The 14,721-nt window shown below is 42.8% G+C and overlaps 1 protein-coding gene across 7 annotated transcripts; it reads right to left on the bottom strand.

Annotated features, from left to right (window-relative positions):
- Nucleotides 1-8,767: 8,767 nt before the first annotated feature.
- On the bottom strand, nucleotides 8,768-14,145 carry LOC133901210 (transcription factor SRM1-like). 7 transcript variants are annotated; one of them, XM_062342499.1, is made up of 7 exons: nucleotides 14,092-14,145; nucleotides 13,900-14,009; nucleotides 13,760-13,813; nucleotides 13,531-13,632; nucleotides 12,057-12,180; nucleotides 11,503-11,943; nucleotides 8,768-9,656 (listed from the first exon to the last, which is right to left on the bottom strand). In XM_062342499.1, the coding sequence occupies exons 6-7, from the start codon at nucleotides 11,919-11,921 to the stop codon at nucleotides 9,035-9,037; spliced, it is 1,041 nt and encodes a 346-aa protein (XP_062198483.1). In that variant the 5' UTR covers nucleotides 11,922-11,943; nucleotides 12,057-12,180; nucleotides 13,531-13,632; nucleotides 13,760-13,813; nucleotides 13,900-14,009; nucleotides 14,092-14,145; the 3' UTR covers nucleotides 8,768-9,034. The 7 variants fall into 7 exon arrangements, with proteins under 7 accessions (XP_062198483.1, XP_062198481.1, XP_062198482.1 ...); XM_062342497.1 differs by adding an exon at nucleotides 12,688-12,913 and having other exon boundaries at nucleotides 13,900-14,139; XM_062342498.1 differs by having other exon boundaries at nucleotides 12,057-12,183; nucleotides 13,735-13,813; nucleotides 13,900-14,139.
- Nucleotides 14,146-14,721: the final 576 nt, after the last annotated feature.

The following is a 14,721-nucleotide window of genomic DNA, read 5'->3' as shown; positions in this document are numbered from 1 at the left end:
AACGTGAGGCCTTGTGCTGGTCTTTGACTGTCACTTTTCTGGTTGCTAGTTCAGTTTCAAAGCCGGAAATGTATGCAGGTAGCAACTGTCGAACTTCTCTCTTGAAATGCGCCAAGTTTGCAGCATATACATCATTGAGCATTGTCTCTACACTTCCCTGGATCAAAAAGACCAGAGAGAACTAAGGGTAGTATGATATTGTCTGGAAAACGCACATTTTTTTATCATTGGATAGCACGAGTTTCTCACATTACCAGTCAATCGAATTGTTTGCCACGATTATTAATCCAACGTGCCACGTGGACTGCAACATATCATCCACACATTATCCTCTGGAACCTGTGTGTGCCCGATGAGCTCTGCTGTGTCATTCACAGGGGATCGAACTATCCAAATCGGCATGTATCCGTGCCAAGTCTCTGCAACCGTGCAGCTGGTCCCCAAACCTTCTCAAGCTAGCTCCAATTTGGCGCCAAACCAACGGCCGCAAGAAAACCACAGGCTGCCCGTCTCCTCTCCTCCATCCGCTCGCTCCAAATCCCTCCAAAACTGTCACCAACCATGGCGTCGTCAACGTCGACCCTCTCGTCCCGCTCCGTACACTTCACTGTCTCGGAGGGCACTCCCTCTCTTATCCACTCTACGGCCTTCACTTGCTTCTTAGCTTAACGAGCTTAGCTAGGTACCTAGCTGCGGGTGAGGTCGAGCAGTGCTGCAACGCCATGACCGATGACAGCAAGTCCAACGACCAAATCCTCCAAACCTCGACGCGCTCAGCCACACGCTCTACAGGCGCACACCAAGCGCCGAACAACCTCCCTCGCGCTCCCTCCAGGCTCTGTCTTGACATTTCAGTGGCATGAGACGAGATTAAAAATGAAGCCATATTATATTAAATATAAATCGTACAGATCTAATTTTTTAGTTTTATTTTAGACCAATATATACAGTATACATATATATATGGGGTATCTGGGTTTTAGGGGCCCGGGGCGGCCGCCCCGCTCGACCCCCCCCCCCACGGTCGGGCCTGACAAGCCCGCTCTCCTGACGCCGCTTGTCCATGTTGCCGTTCCAGTTGAGGCCTAAGCTGGACAAGAATGAGAACGATGACGATGACGCGGGGCTGGGTCTCGTAGGCGTGACGGTGACGTCCAAGAGACAGAGCTTTGTCGTGGTGGCTGTCACACTCGTGTTTTCTTTGAGAAAAAAAAAATCCTAAGATATGGTCCTCCGTCCCATCCCCTGACCCAGCGCCGCTCGCCGCCGCACGTGCCAGAGCTCTACGCCGCGCCACCTGTCCCATCGTCATGCGTCGCGGTCATCATCATGCGTCGTAGTCATCCTCGCACCACTTCCTTGAGCCCCGAGCTCCGCCTCACACCCCACACTGCCGTCGTGCCCATGTCGTCGCCCCTGTAAAGAAGAACATTGCACTCTTCCCCACTCTCCTCCACACCGTACAACACTGCCTCCCTCTCTCCCCCTCACCTCCACCCGAGCAAAGCACCACTGACACCACCACACCAAACCTGCCACCAGTGAGCTCCACCACCCTTCCCCTCTTCCTCTCTTCCCCAAACGAGAAGCTTCAAAATCCTTAAATCCAGCGCCATACCTTAGCCTCGTCACAAGCCGCCTCCACCATGGTGTAGATTCAGTCATCCTCGCTCCATTTTGCCGATCACCAGAGCTTCGCCCGCCTCGATTCGCCTCTGGCCGCCGCCCCATCGCCCCTCTCTCCCTATATTGTCTCCCTCTCGATCTGTTCGGAGCCACAGAATGACCATTGCCTCTCTCTTCCTTATCCCTTCGTGCTGATGTGTGGGTCCCACACTTTAGCTAAGCCCCCTAGCCGAGCCGTGAACCACCTCCCTATGTGCGCCAAGCCAAAGAAAAAGAACTGAGCTGAGCTACTTAAAATAAGCCCAATCCATTGAAACCAAGCCAAGCCATATTGACCTGAGCCGAGCCAAAATCCACCCCGAGACGAGCCCATCCCACTGGCTAAAGCCGAGCCACCTAAGAGCTAGCCGAGCCAGGGAATATTCTGAGAATATTCATTTTCCTTTTCCTGATTTTACCTCCTTGCAAGATTCAAACGCCCGTTTCTCCTCCGTTCTAACTCCGTTTTTTATGATTCTTCCATCGATATTCATCTAAATTCGAGATTACCCAATCATGCTAATTTCATAATTTTTATAATTTAATTAGTTTTTAATATAATCATTTGATTGATTGCTTGTGCGCGCGCTTTTGTCATTTTGTTGCGTTTGTTAGAGGAAGACGCGTTCGAGGAAGACCTAGAGGATCTGGAGTTTGAAGAAGGAACGAACGAGGACTTCAACAAAGACAAGTCATACTCCGTTGATCATGTTGATTCTTTATTTTCAAACACAACCCGTAGAGCCATTGTTTCAAATTATAGGGATATGAATGCTTAAGTTAATAACTGTAATTTTATAAATATGCTAATATAGTTATGACCTAGCTTGTTTATACCATGTCTTCATATTGTCACTTTTATTCTATTAAAACCCTAGAAGGTCCCTAATATCAACTATAATAATTATTTGGATGAATACTTGTTTACTAGCACGCTTAGGATTGCTTTGCTCAAAAGAAAGAACCAGGATAATTACATATATTAATCATGCTTTTTCAAGAAGTGTGAAGTGTTGTGTGCTTGGTGTGTGTGTAAGATATATTCATGAAAACTCTATTGTATTTTTTATGAGATGAATAAGGTACCCCATAAAGATGGGAATTACCTTAGAATAAAAGTTCATCTTTGTGATGTTCTTGTTGAGAGATACTTGCCTGGGTCATATAAGGACTGATTCGTTATGACATCCTACCTAGTATTCAATCGTATAACCACATGACCTTGGTAGGATTTGACCCAACCTCTTCAACTTAGTTCAGTACCCACTCGAAGGCCGATAATAGCAACGGAGACCAGAAGAAGACTTGAGCAGTGCGTAACCCAAGATCCAGCTGGTGATATTGATTAGGCTATGCTAGAGCCTTGGGATTGCTAAGTGGTCTTTTTCATGAATATTCTAAGGCATCTGGTATCTTAATGCCATGTGGGTGGATATTGTGGCTATGCTGTGATGACGTTGCGTCTCGTTATGATAGTTTCACTAGTTGCTAAGGTTAGAGTTTGTGCATACTTTGTGGGTAAAGTGTACAACCTTTGCAGAGTGTTAAACTTATCTGAATAGCCGCGTCCTCAGTCAAGGACATGCTATGGTTCGGTCACAATGCTTAGCTTTTTAGAGTGTGTATCTCCTAGCGTGTGAGTGGACAATGTACCTGTGTTTTTTTAAAAAAAATATTGACTATGTGACTGGAGTATCCTGGACTGTGTCTCCACCGGCAAAAGAAGTGTAGGAACTGGCAGGATGGAAGTATCTCCCTGAGGCCAACAACCCCATAAATTCAACTTATGTGTTCCCTCAAAAAATATTTTAAGATAGTCTTTGCAAATTGAACCTTGCATTGAAAACTAGCTTTCTGCAAAACTTAAAGATTCTACAACCTTATCCTTGATCTACCTTTATGCATCTAATATCTCCCATTTAGGTAGGACTTGCTGAATACCTTATGCACTCACTCTTACTATATGCGGATTCAGATAATCCAAAGGCTGACTCCGTCGAAGGTGACGATGAAGAATAGAAAAGTTGGGTTTCGTCCGCACTCAAGCTGCTTGTAGAGCTTGGATCGCTTTTGCGTTATCTCTGTTGTGCTGTGAGACTTTATTGTAATGAATTTTGTATTCACCCTAATATCATACTTCAATCGATGTATGTCTATGGTACCTATTTTTGTTAGAAATATGTGCGTACCAGCTACTGATCTAGGGATTGATATGAGTTGCACAAGGTGACCCGAAGGAGGGGTTCGATAGTGACCATGGCACCAGCCTTGGCCAGGGAGAAGAATGGGATATGGAGTTGGAAGCCGATCCGCGCACTATCGCACATAGGCATTCAGCGGATGGGCTGCCTCTTCTCCGTGGAGGTGGTGACCGCACAGGGCCTATTGTCGTCCATGAACGGCTTGCGCCTCGTGGTGGCTGTGCGTAAGAAGGAGACGTGTGACGGCGCCGTGCAGACCATACCATCCCGTGTGCAACAGGGTAGGGCCGACTTCAAGGAGATGCTCTTCGTCTGGTGCCACCTCTACTGCAACTGCGGCAGCACCACAGGCAAGCCTCTCAGGTTTGAGCCGCGACTGTTCCTCATACCGGCAAAAGAAGTGTGGGAACTGATGGGGTAGAAGTATCTCCCCCAGGGCCAATAACCCTATAAACTCAACTTATGTTTTTCCTTAAAAAATATTTTAAGATAGTCTTTGCAAATTGAATCTTGCACCGAAAACTAGCTTTTTGCAAAATCTAAAGACTCTACAACCTTATTCTTAATCTACCTTTATGCATCTAATATCTCCCCTTGAGGTAGTACTTGCTGAGTAACTTATGTACTCACTCTTGCTATATGTGTATTCAGATGGTCCAAATACCGACTTTGTCGAAGGTGAAGATGAAGAATAGAAAAGCTGGGTTTCATCCGCACTCAAGCTACCTGTAGAGCTTAGGTCGCTTTTGCGTTGTCTCTGTTGTACTATGAGGCTTTGTTTAATTATGCCTACGGGCCTTTATTGTAATGAACTCTGTCTTATACCATAATATCATACTTTAATCGATGTATGTCAGTTATTTCTACTTCTGATGAAAATTTATGCGTATTAGCTACTGATCTAGGGACTGGTACGAGTTGCACAAGATGACCCAAAGGAGGGGTCCAATAGAGTGGTATTAGAGTCATACTTGACTGTAGGGCGAAACCTTAGGATTGATCAAGTAAATAAGTGATAATTTTATAACAAACTATTTTAATAAATTTTTCTATCATCCCCATTGCCTATTTACCTTGATGTTCCATTTTTATAAAAAGGTTTATCACTCGATCCCGACTCACATTTTTTCAAAATTTTGGCAGATGGAAGGAGACGGATGAACCACCACCTACTACTTGGACATGCAAGGCTTCCCCCTCATCCTTTGGGAAACCCGGATGAGGTTTGGGTACACTCAGCGCTTAGAGTATCGTGGACGAGAGTTCTGGGAGAATAACACCAACAAATGTGAAGTCCATATCCATATGTTTGAGATAACTGAGTATATAGACTGGCAACCATGGAGCACTATTCTCCTATGGAGCTGAGTACAATGATACCTATCAGGCAGCAGCCCACAAGACCCTTCTTTACTTCTACCGAAGGCATGAGAAGGATATTGTAAGTACCCCAGTGAAGTTCTTCCCAGTCAGTGACCGCACACGCGTTGTGTGGTGTAGCAGGATGAGAAAGTTGGAAGGTTTAGGTCAAAGGGAGGACAACCCTACCTTGGTTGCCACAGTAAAATACTTCCTTGCCCTAGACCAGCAGTATGAGACTCATCACTTTGAGTAGAATGCATGCATCCATAGGGCTGAAAATCCTGAGACTCGAGAGAGAGCTCTGAGGATATAGCTATAACAAGATCGAGAGCAGGCAACAACTACAGAAAAGTGTGCTGAGGAGACTACTAAGGCACTGATAGAGACATCTGAGTATCATGTCAAGGAGCTCAACGAAGCCTACTTGTCTTACCACAGGAGTCACAGAGGACCCCACCGTAAGCTCACTACAAGGAAGATGACTTTTTCATCTACCCCCAATTGACAGTGTCAGACGCTTGGAGTTACTCAGAATTCCCCTCCTCCATCTAGGAGTAGCCAATGCGATTGCATCAGGCAAAGTTGTACCAGCACCAGTTATAGTGCCACCGCCACCTCCACTAGTTCTAGGAGCAGAGCAGGATGACCAGATGTATGAAGATAATTCTGAAGAAGAAGACCTCATCGAGCGCAAGTTTGTGCACGGCGATGATTCTAAGGGTGGTAAAGAGTCCGTTGGAGATAACATCGTAGACCTGGATGGTGATGAGGAGAACATGGCTAGAGCTTTTAAGCAGATGCGGGACCTGAAACTAGCCAACAATGATGACATCAATCTCGCCGTAGAATGGCATGCAGACCACCCCTGAAGGCAGTCACTCCACCATCAGCAGTAGCAGCATGACTCAAGAGCATTGTCAAGACTAGTGCATCGTCAGTCTACCGTGTGCTAGTTATTCTAGTAGTATCATGTATCGTGTCATAGTAACGCAATCCATACCTGTAGTAGTTCAGTGTCGCTCAGAGTCCTTAGCTCCAATGCCTATATGTGTATTGAAACTTGTGTGATGTAATCTTATGTGCTTGATGTTGTGTGCTATAATCAACCTAAGTGTTCTTAAAACAAACCAAATAACCTAATGCTTAGCTATCTCCTCTAAAGTCTTACCCTTGTTATACCCTTAAAAACAGATGCCATCCAAGAGGTCAGCCAGGACCCAACAACATCAGGAGCATCAAGCTCAAGCTGGCCATGAAGCCGCCAGTGAAGCTCAAGTAGGACAACAACCTAGAGGAAGATCATGAACCAGAGGTGGACATCAGAACCGAGGTGGATGGTTTAGGCATGCCCCCATGTTTTCCCGAGCCCAAGGAGTAGCTATGGAAGAGCAAGACAATGAGGATGAAATCAAGGACACGAGGGATATGACCAGTATAACTAGTTGAGAGGATAGCTACTACCCCTATCGTCTGTTGAAGAATGGCAGTAATGGCTAATCGTTTGACGGAAGCCATAGCACAAGGAATATAAGACAACAGTGAAAATGTACACCACAGTCCAAGATGATCGAGTTTATGAGACTTAGACCAGCCACATTCGATCACACGGAAGATGACCCACTAGCAGCAGATGATTGGCTATCAATAGGAACCTGTATGTCATAAATCCTAGTGGCCGTGAAAAGGTTCTTTTGATATCTCACCAGTTGATGGGAGCAGCCTTGGAATGGTGGGAAAACTATCGAGAAGCCGTAAAGGATGCCAATGCCATCACATAGGAGGAATTTCAAGAGGAGTTTAGGAGGTATCACATCCTTGAAGGAATCATAGAGATCAAAACAACAGAGTTTTGTAACTTGAAGCAAGTGGCCATGATTGTAAATCGGTACATCCACAAATTCACCAAGCTCTCCCACTATGCCACATAAGATGTGAATACGGATAAAAGAAGCAATACCGTTTCAGAAGGGGACTACATAGTATTCTGAAGACGCACCTGTCTGCCAGCACTTATTCGGACTTCAACACGATGATAAATCGAGCCATCATCATAGAGGAAGCCAAAACATAAGCATAGGCATTAGGAAAGATTCTCGGGGCCTAGACCACCTAATCCTTTGAGAGAGGTCGTGTCAACCACATTGATGCTCATGATGCCTAGGAAGCATCGGATGTCGTATTCGGTGGGTTCATTATCAATTCAACTCTAGCAACAGTATTATTTGATTCTAGAACTTCGCATTCATTTGTATCATCAAAGTTTGTTGCTAAGCATAGAATTCCAACTGTTTTACTTAAAAAAACCCCTTATGATACGCTCTCCCGGAGTAAAAATCAAGTGTCTATTAGGATGTCCCTAAGTTAAAATCATAATAAGTGGGATAGAGTTCCTAGCGAACTTAGTAGTTCTCTAATCTGATGGGATAGATATCATCCTTGGAATGAACTACTTAGTCAAGTATCAAGGCAACATAGCTTATGGCATCCGAAAGGTCACCCTAGTTAACCGCAATGGCATTAAAGTGGAATGTCAGCCCAAAGGACTAAACTCAGGCCCATGTTGTCTAACTTGGTAGCCACAACTCTGGATGAAGTGCCTATGGTAAAGGAATATCCAGATGTGTTCCTAGAGGAACTATCAGGAATGTCACCTGACCGAGAAATAGAATTCATCATAGATCTTGTCCCTGGAACAGCCCCAATAGTCAAGAGACCCTATCGAATAGCAGCAAATGAACTAGTAGAGTTAAAAAAGTAACTAGGAGTGTTACAAGAGAAAGGATATATTAGACCTAGTTCATCTCCGTGGGGATCACCAGTCTTGTTTATAAAGAAGAAAGATGGCAGTCTTAGAATTTGTGTAGACTATCGAGCCTGGAGTGGTGTATCAATAAAAAATAAATATCCACTACCCAGGATCAATAACCTTTTTGATTAGCTACAAGGAGCCAAATTCTTCTCTAAGATTGACCTGAGATTAGGTTATTACCAGCTAAAAGTTCAAGAAAGTGACATACCTAAACAACCTTTGTAACTCGATATGGACAATACAAGTTCACAGTAATATCCTTTGAATTAACTAATGCTCCTGCTTACTTTATGAATTTGATAAATAAAATACTTATGAAAAAGATAGATAAGTTTGTCGTAGTCTTTATTGATGATATACTCATCTACCCTCAAAGTGCCAAAGAGCATGAACAACACCTACGAATAGTCTTGGAAAGGTTAAAAGCCTATGAGCTTTATGCCAAATTCAGCAATTGTGAATTTTGGCTAAAGAAAGTTGTTTTCCTTGAACACATCATAATAGAAGGAGTAGCAGTGAGTCCTATTAAAGTCAAAGCAGTCGCGGATTGAAAATCACCGACTAATATGACAGAAATCATAAATTTCTTTAGATTAGTGGGATACTACCAAAGATTCATAGAGGGATCAAATTTCGCCCAGAACTTTGCACTTCATGAATTCAAAACCACCCAAATCTCATACAAGTTGTAGTGGTTAGAACGTATAATACGTAAATAAATCAACACCACAGCCAAATATATAACAAAGGGTATGTCTCGAACAAACTGGTAGCTAGATAAGTCCACATAATATCATTGTACCATAAAGCAAACATTAACTGGTTCCTCATCTCACCATGAGTCAGGTGCTAGTGAAGCCAAACACGGCTTCCTTATTACGTGGCCGGGCAATTATACTAGTTCTACCGGCCACTGCGAGCCTTACATAATCGACTTGGAAGAGCAAGTCAGGGTATATTTGCTTGCTCTAACAAGTAACAGCGCTTCCACCATGCTTCAGAATGGTGGCATGGTTGGGTGTAAATTGTACTGGTTGTTGGGCGCCATCTCACTAGTAAAGTTGGTTGCGCTGTTGCTTCCTTGCCCAGAAGGCAGAACTTCTGGTGGGGTTCGGGCAGTGAGGGCACCAGGGAGTACTCTTTTATTGTTCTTGCGGCTCCGATTGGTTCTTTTCCTACGGGAAGGATGGTTCATATTTTCTATGCTAATTCCTCCCGTCTGATCAAGCAGATCACTCCCCTGCTCTATGGGTGAAGGGGTGCTTGAGACTTCCCACCGCAGGCTCTCCAGTATATGATTGCTAAGTGCCATCTGTCTTTCTAATTTGGTTGGACTGTAACCCGCCAGCCCAAAACTAGGCATCCCTTGTGCCAGATCATCCAGAAAATCCATGTCCTCTGTTGGAATTGGTGGTGGAATCCTCAGATCATGATTGACCAGCTTGACATCATTGATGCTATACCTCTGCCTCTTGTCATACGTCTCATTCTGCTTCATTCTCTTGAAAAACTTCTGAGCATGACTTGCTAATTGTACTGGGGTCTTGGAAGGGACGAAATACCTAGAAATGGCTTTCCACTCACCTCGCCCCAAACGCTGCACACCACGTAGAAACTGCCTGCATGTGCAGGTAGCTTGTTAAGTTGCATTCTACCAGGGAATGAAGTGACAGCTCTAAACTCAATATATTCATTTGAACAATTTTATAGCACTATAATCAAAGGAAATTCCATTTGAGAGACTCAAATGGAATTTGCGAATAATAACAATCCCCACAATACATGTTTCGATTTGAAAAGGATGTTGGTATGCTCTATTGACAACATATGGATATATAAAATGTAAGAGGGGCATTGACGTAGGCAAGGTCATATATTCATATCTACGTTACCTGACTCTTATTTGGTCTAATAGTTACAAGATATTTTCTAGACTCAATAACGAAAGCAAACATTTACCAGCCCATATCTTATACAACTATTTATATCACATGTCCAAATTAACCTCTAAGGATTGCTACGGTACAAACACTTAGCAGTAAAAGAAAGTTCAAATTTAGTGAAATGGCAAAGAACACAGTTGCCATAGTCACACTATGCAAGTATTGCTACCTTCCACTTATAGGAAATTGTCATGGTAATAATGCCCGTGTATGCTAGCTACAAATATCCTCCCAATGATGACCAAATCAAGTTTCTAAAAATAGACGAGCCAAATTATTAGAAGGGTATATTTATCATACTATGTAAGCAAAAGTCTTTCCTTTGACATGTCAACCAGGAACTGAGCCTAGCTCAGTTGGTGGGAGGTGTGGGTGCACACCTCTACCACCCAGGTTTGAGTCCTCTTCAACTCGAATTTGGGTGCCTATTTCTTCTTAATATAACACCACCTAATTCCTCCTAGGCCAGTCGAGTTTTTTTTTTGGCATGTCAACCTAAAACACAAGGTTTCTTAAAATAGATATACAGAAAACCATATCGTACTGTTTGATGAATAACTAAAGTATTGTTCTGTGCATAGCTTCCTGATAAAAATACTGAAATCATATTACCAAGATACCACATTTACATGTATTGGATATTAGTGATGTACCTGAAGATCATTATAACAGGCTAACAGCAGACACCAGAGGTCTCAAAGAAGGCTAAAATGATCAAATTTGTTCAATTTAAGTACACAAGTGCTCGCTGGAAAGGATTTTTCAACAAAGCATGCTTGATATACATATGATTATTTGCTGTAGCAACTAAAATGGTGATTAGTTGATAGTAGATTCCAATTTTTGTTAAATGCCTACATCTTTTTTATCGCATGTCCATAAAAACACAATATGGAGTGTGCAATGTTTTGAGACCTTAAAAATAGGATTGGTGAACCCTTCATGCGTCTGTCTACATATTTCTCCCTATTCAAAGAGAGGCTGTATTGTACAGCATGGGGATTAGATGGGACATCAACTCAATGCATATACAGAATACATTTTAAGAACTTTTGCTACCATATAATTAGAAGAAAAATAGTTCAAAGGTGAGAAATGGAGACTGTGTGAATGTTCTAAACAAGTAAAATAGACTAGAGGGAATATGGTGATAATATCCAAATAATAAAACTTCTACTAGAAATATAGTAGTGGCTCTCTTTTTTCTTCATAAAAACTTGGAAGTGAACCCTCCTAGCCTAGCAACCTTTGCTAAAACAAAATCTGGTGTGTGTTACCATAACAAATGATGTTTCAGTTAAACTCAACCTACTCTGATGCATTTAGCAGAACATCAACGTCAGATATAGTGAGAAATCAACAGGTTGGCACAGAAATAAATTTGTACTATATGCATCTCTTTAGTGAGTTAACACACAAAGAACAAGACCACATACAAAACTACATAAGCAGCAAAGTAAAAAGTTTCAAAAAGACAGGAATGACAAGTTAATGAAAATCAATTAAAAGAGGACGGAAGAACCTGTGTTCCTCAGCAGTCCAAAACCGTCTCCTCTTATCTGTTGATTTGCAGTGTGATCGTTGCATTTTCATCTGATTGCCTTCTGCTTCGACCACCAATAGTTTGGAAGGTTGGTTCAACGGTGTTTCAACTGATGGGCCTAGAAGTGAGTCATGTGTGTCTCCTTCTAGAAGTTTGTACCAATCATTCAAGTCAATAATCGCATCATCGCTGCTGGGCTCATCATCTATGTCATCACAGAGCATCTCCGCAAAGACTTCAACATATTGATCGCTCAACTGCTGCATAGTCTTTGCAGGGAACCTCTTTGCAAGAGCTTCCATCCTGTTACATGACTTTTCATTTCTTATCTTGGCAATGAGTGCCTTGAACTCCTCTACTTCGCAGGATGTCCACTCTTGGATAGCCATTGGATCCATAACTTCCAAGAATTTGTATTCCCTGTTGTTAAGGTAATGATATAATTGCATAACCAATCCAATCAAAGCTGACAGTCGAGATCTGCATCGGTAAGAAATAAGTCAAGCAAAAAACATAGTCATCACCCCCCTTACCTTATATCCAGATTGTTCAATCTCAAAAAAAGAATTCAGGAACGGAACAACATAACCATCTAGCACTTCTCCATGAGCAAGGATCTAATCTTCTCACTCTTGGTGGAAGGGGAAAGCTTGGGATCTGCTAATGTCAATAAGAGTTGGGCCTTAAAAGGGAATATATATAGAACTCTCTGATTAATGGAAAATAAGAATAGAAGATTCAGGTGTCAAAACTATGCGAAGCATGCATGCAATGCTTTGATGAAGCTACGCGTGGCAATCATACACATTGATGAGTGATCTTTGTTACTGTTCAAGGTCAACAGGAACTCATCAAAACACAAAGTCCAGTGCAAATATCCTCATGTGACAATAAAAATGTATCTAGCCGTATCAGATAGGGACTATGCATTTATGTTCCCAATTGCATGTATGGAATACATAGAGGGCTTAACATTACTACGATGCACTAGTCATAATTGAGAACAATCTTTTGTGCAGCATACATGTATACACCCAACTTATTATCTAGATATTGCACAACAACATTTATCAAACTATTATACAAATAAGTAGAGAGATTGGATGCTGCCGAACACGGTAACACCTTATTTAAAAAGTATCGTATGTTCAAGACGAAACTTACAGCTCTGAAAGATTTGATTCAAGATATCGCATTAAACTTCTTGGCATCCATTGATATCTCCTATGCGACCCTCTTACCAAAATCCAACAAATATATCCTTGGGAGATACTGCTTACGTGTAAGCGCTAAGCCATTTGCTACCAATGCCATATGTTGACTTCGTATCAACTTTATTTCCTTTGTAATACACTTCCTATTTGCAATGAATGATTGGATATCCTTTACCCTGCGAATATAGCTATAAACTTACATTCTTGACCCTTCAAATGATGTTTTATGTGACTGAGAAAAAAACACTTGGGGTGTGTGTGTTGGGGGGGGGGGGGTTGTTTACCGCCTGCACAGGTCATGGCTAACCCGACACTGCCTCATATGAACTAGCCGCTTAATTTGTTTACTTATGCATGTGATACACCAAATCAGCAATAAATAGTTTGTTTAGTGGTGCTATATTACATTAAGTTGTGGAATTATGTAGTCATGAAAAATATTTGTCACATTTAGTAAAATGCCACTGTTATGACAAATGATTGATGTGCAGAACTACTTTTTCAAAAGTGTATCTGGCGTACGCCTAAGAGTCAAATGAATTCTCTCTACTGTGGATGATGAAAAGGTGCATCCCTGCATGAGTGAATCATCCTTTTCTAATTGACCATATTTATCAAACTAACACTGTCACAAATGAAAATTGTAGCCCATGCAAACACATGGGATGACAATAATTGTAAATGACCATGACAACAACAAAATGACAACCCTTGATACCATTATCTATATGTTGGGCGACATGAGGCAAATACTTGTATACTTCAACACAGGGATAAAAGCGGCAGCTTTTACCATTATGGCCTCATGCCCGTTCCATTGGCATCTCGTCAAGCAAACGCTCCGAGCTTCCCTACCCAGTATGACATCCAAATCACTCATCAGCCAATAAAGTACCTGCAAAATCCAGAACATTCAGCTTCAATCCATCAGACGAATCAGTAGCAAGCACTGAAACTGAATATCCACGGAGACAGAGGTAAGCTAACTACAGAACACCTCAACAAGACACGAATTCATTGACCTTGCTCATAATGCAAAGTATAGCTTCAGCCTAGCACTCAGGAACTCACAGGGCCTGTTCACAATACAAAGTGTACACCACTCAATACACAAGTTTCACAATGATTTCAGCAGAGATGCAGATACACAAGTGAAACTGACCCGATCGGCATCAGCCATTGCTCCACCACCCAATCTGTCGCCCATCTACCACAGCTCGGTTACCACCCTCATCCCCTATGCTCCCGCGTCGCCACGCACACTGGACCATCCTGCGTACGATGCAAACCACCAAATGAGCAGGCACAAAGAGTCGCAGATCGATCTCACATGTACAAGGCCGCGGAGAACGACTTGGGCGCGATGCCCGCCGCGCCTCCAGGCGCCACCGCCCCATCTCCGCCCGATACTGCAACGTCGAAATGGCATCGAGTGAGAATGAGATCGAAACGAATCAGCACCGGATCAACATAATCATAACAGAACGTGCCTAAAAGAGCCCTCCCGCGCGGCGAACGAGGCGGAGCCGACGAGAGGCGCGCGGCGGCGCCAGGGGTCCGGCGGCGGAGCCGAAGCGGATGACCGAAAGAAGCTGGCGAAGCTGCGCGTCGTTTTGAAACGAAAAAATAAAAAGAAATATGGGACACGGTCCAAGTCGTAAATACATGGATCAGATCTGATAGGATTTGTGTCAAAAAAAAAAAAAATCTGATAAAATTATTTTTCGAGGGTCGTCCAGTCCAGCTCGTGTCGGAACGGACCGTAATCTCAAGGCCATCCTTCCAACCGGGTAACCTGAGTATATAATTGCAAAAAATTTAAAAAATTATATATTTTTAAAAAATAGATTTAAAAAATAAAAATAAAACTTCAAACGGGAGTGGATCATGGAGAATACTCGCGATCCGAGACCCATATGAGACGGGAATGGATCGTGGAGTACCATCGTGATCCAAAGCCTAGCCTCAACTGGAATGGATCGCG

The sequence above is a fragment of the Phragmites australis genome, chromosome 20 (assembly GCF_958298935.1).
Source record: "Phragmites australis chromosome 20, lpPhrAust1.1, whole genome shotgun sequence".
NCBI lineage: Eukaryota > Viridiplantae > Streptophyta > Magnoliopsida > Poales > Poaceae > Phragmites > Phragmites australis.
Note: the sequence above shows the minus strand (reverse complement) of the source record. Positions and strands in the feature narration are given on the sequence as shown.

Excerpts from the sequence above, each read along its gene's own strand:
- LOC133901210 (XM_062342494.1), bottom strand. The coding sequence starts at position 11,972 with ATGCAATTATATCATTACCTTAACAACAGGGAATACAAATTCTTGGAA. Across the intron at positions 9,657-11,502 it reads TGGACTGCTGAGGAACACAG|GCAGTTTCTACGTGGTGTGC; the intron begins GTTCTTCCGTCC and ends CTGCACATGCAG.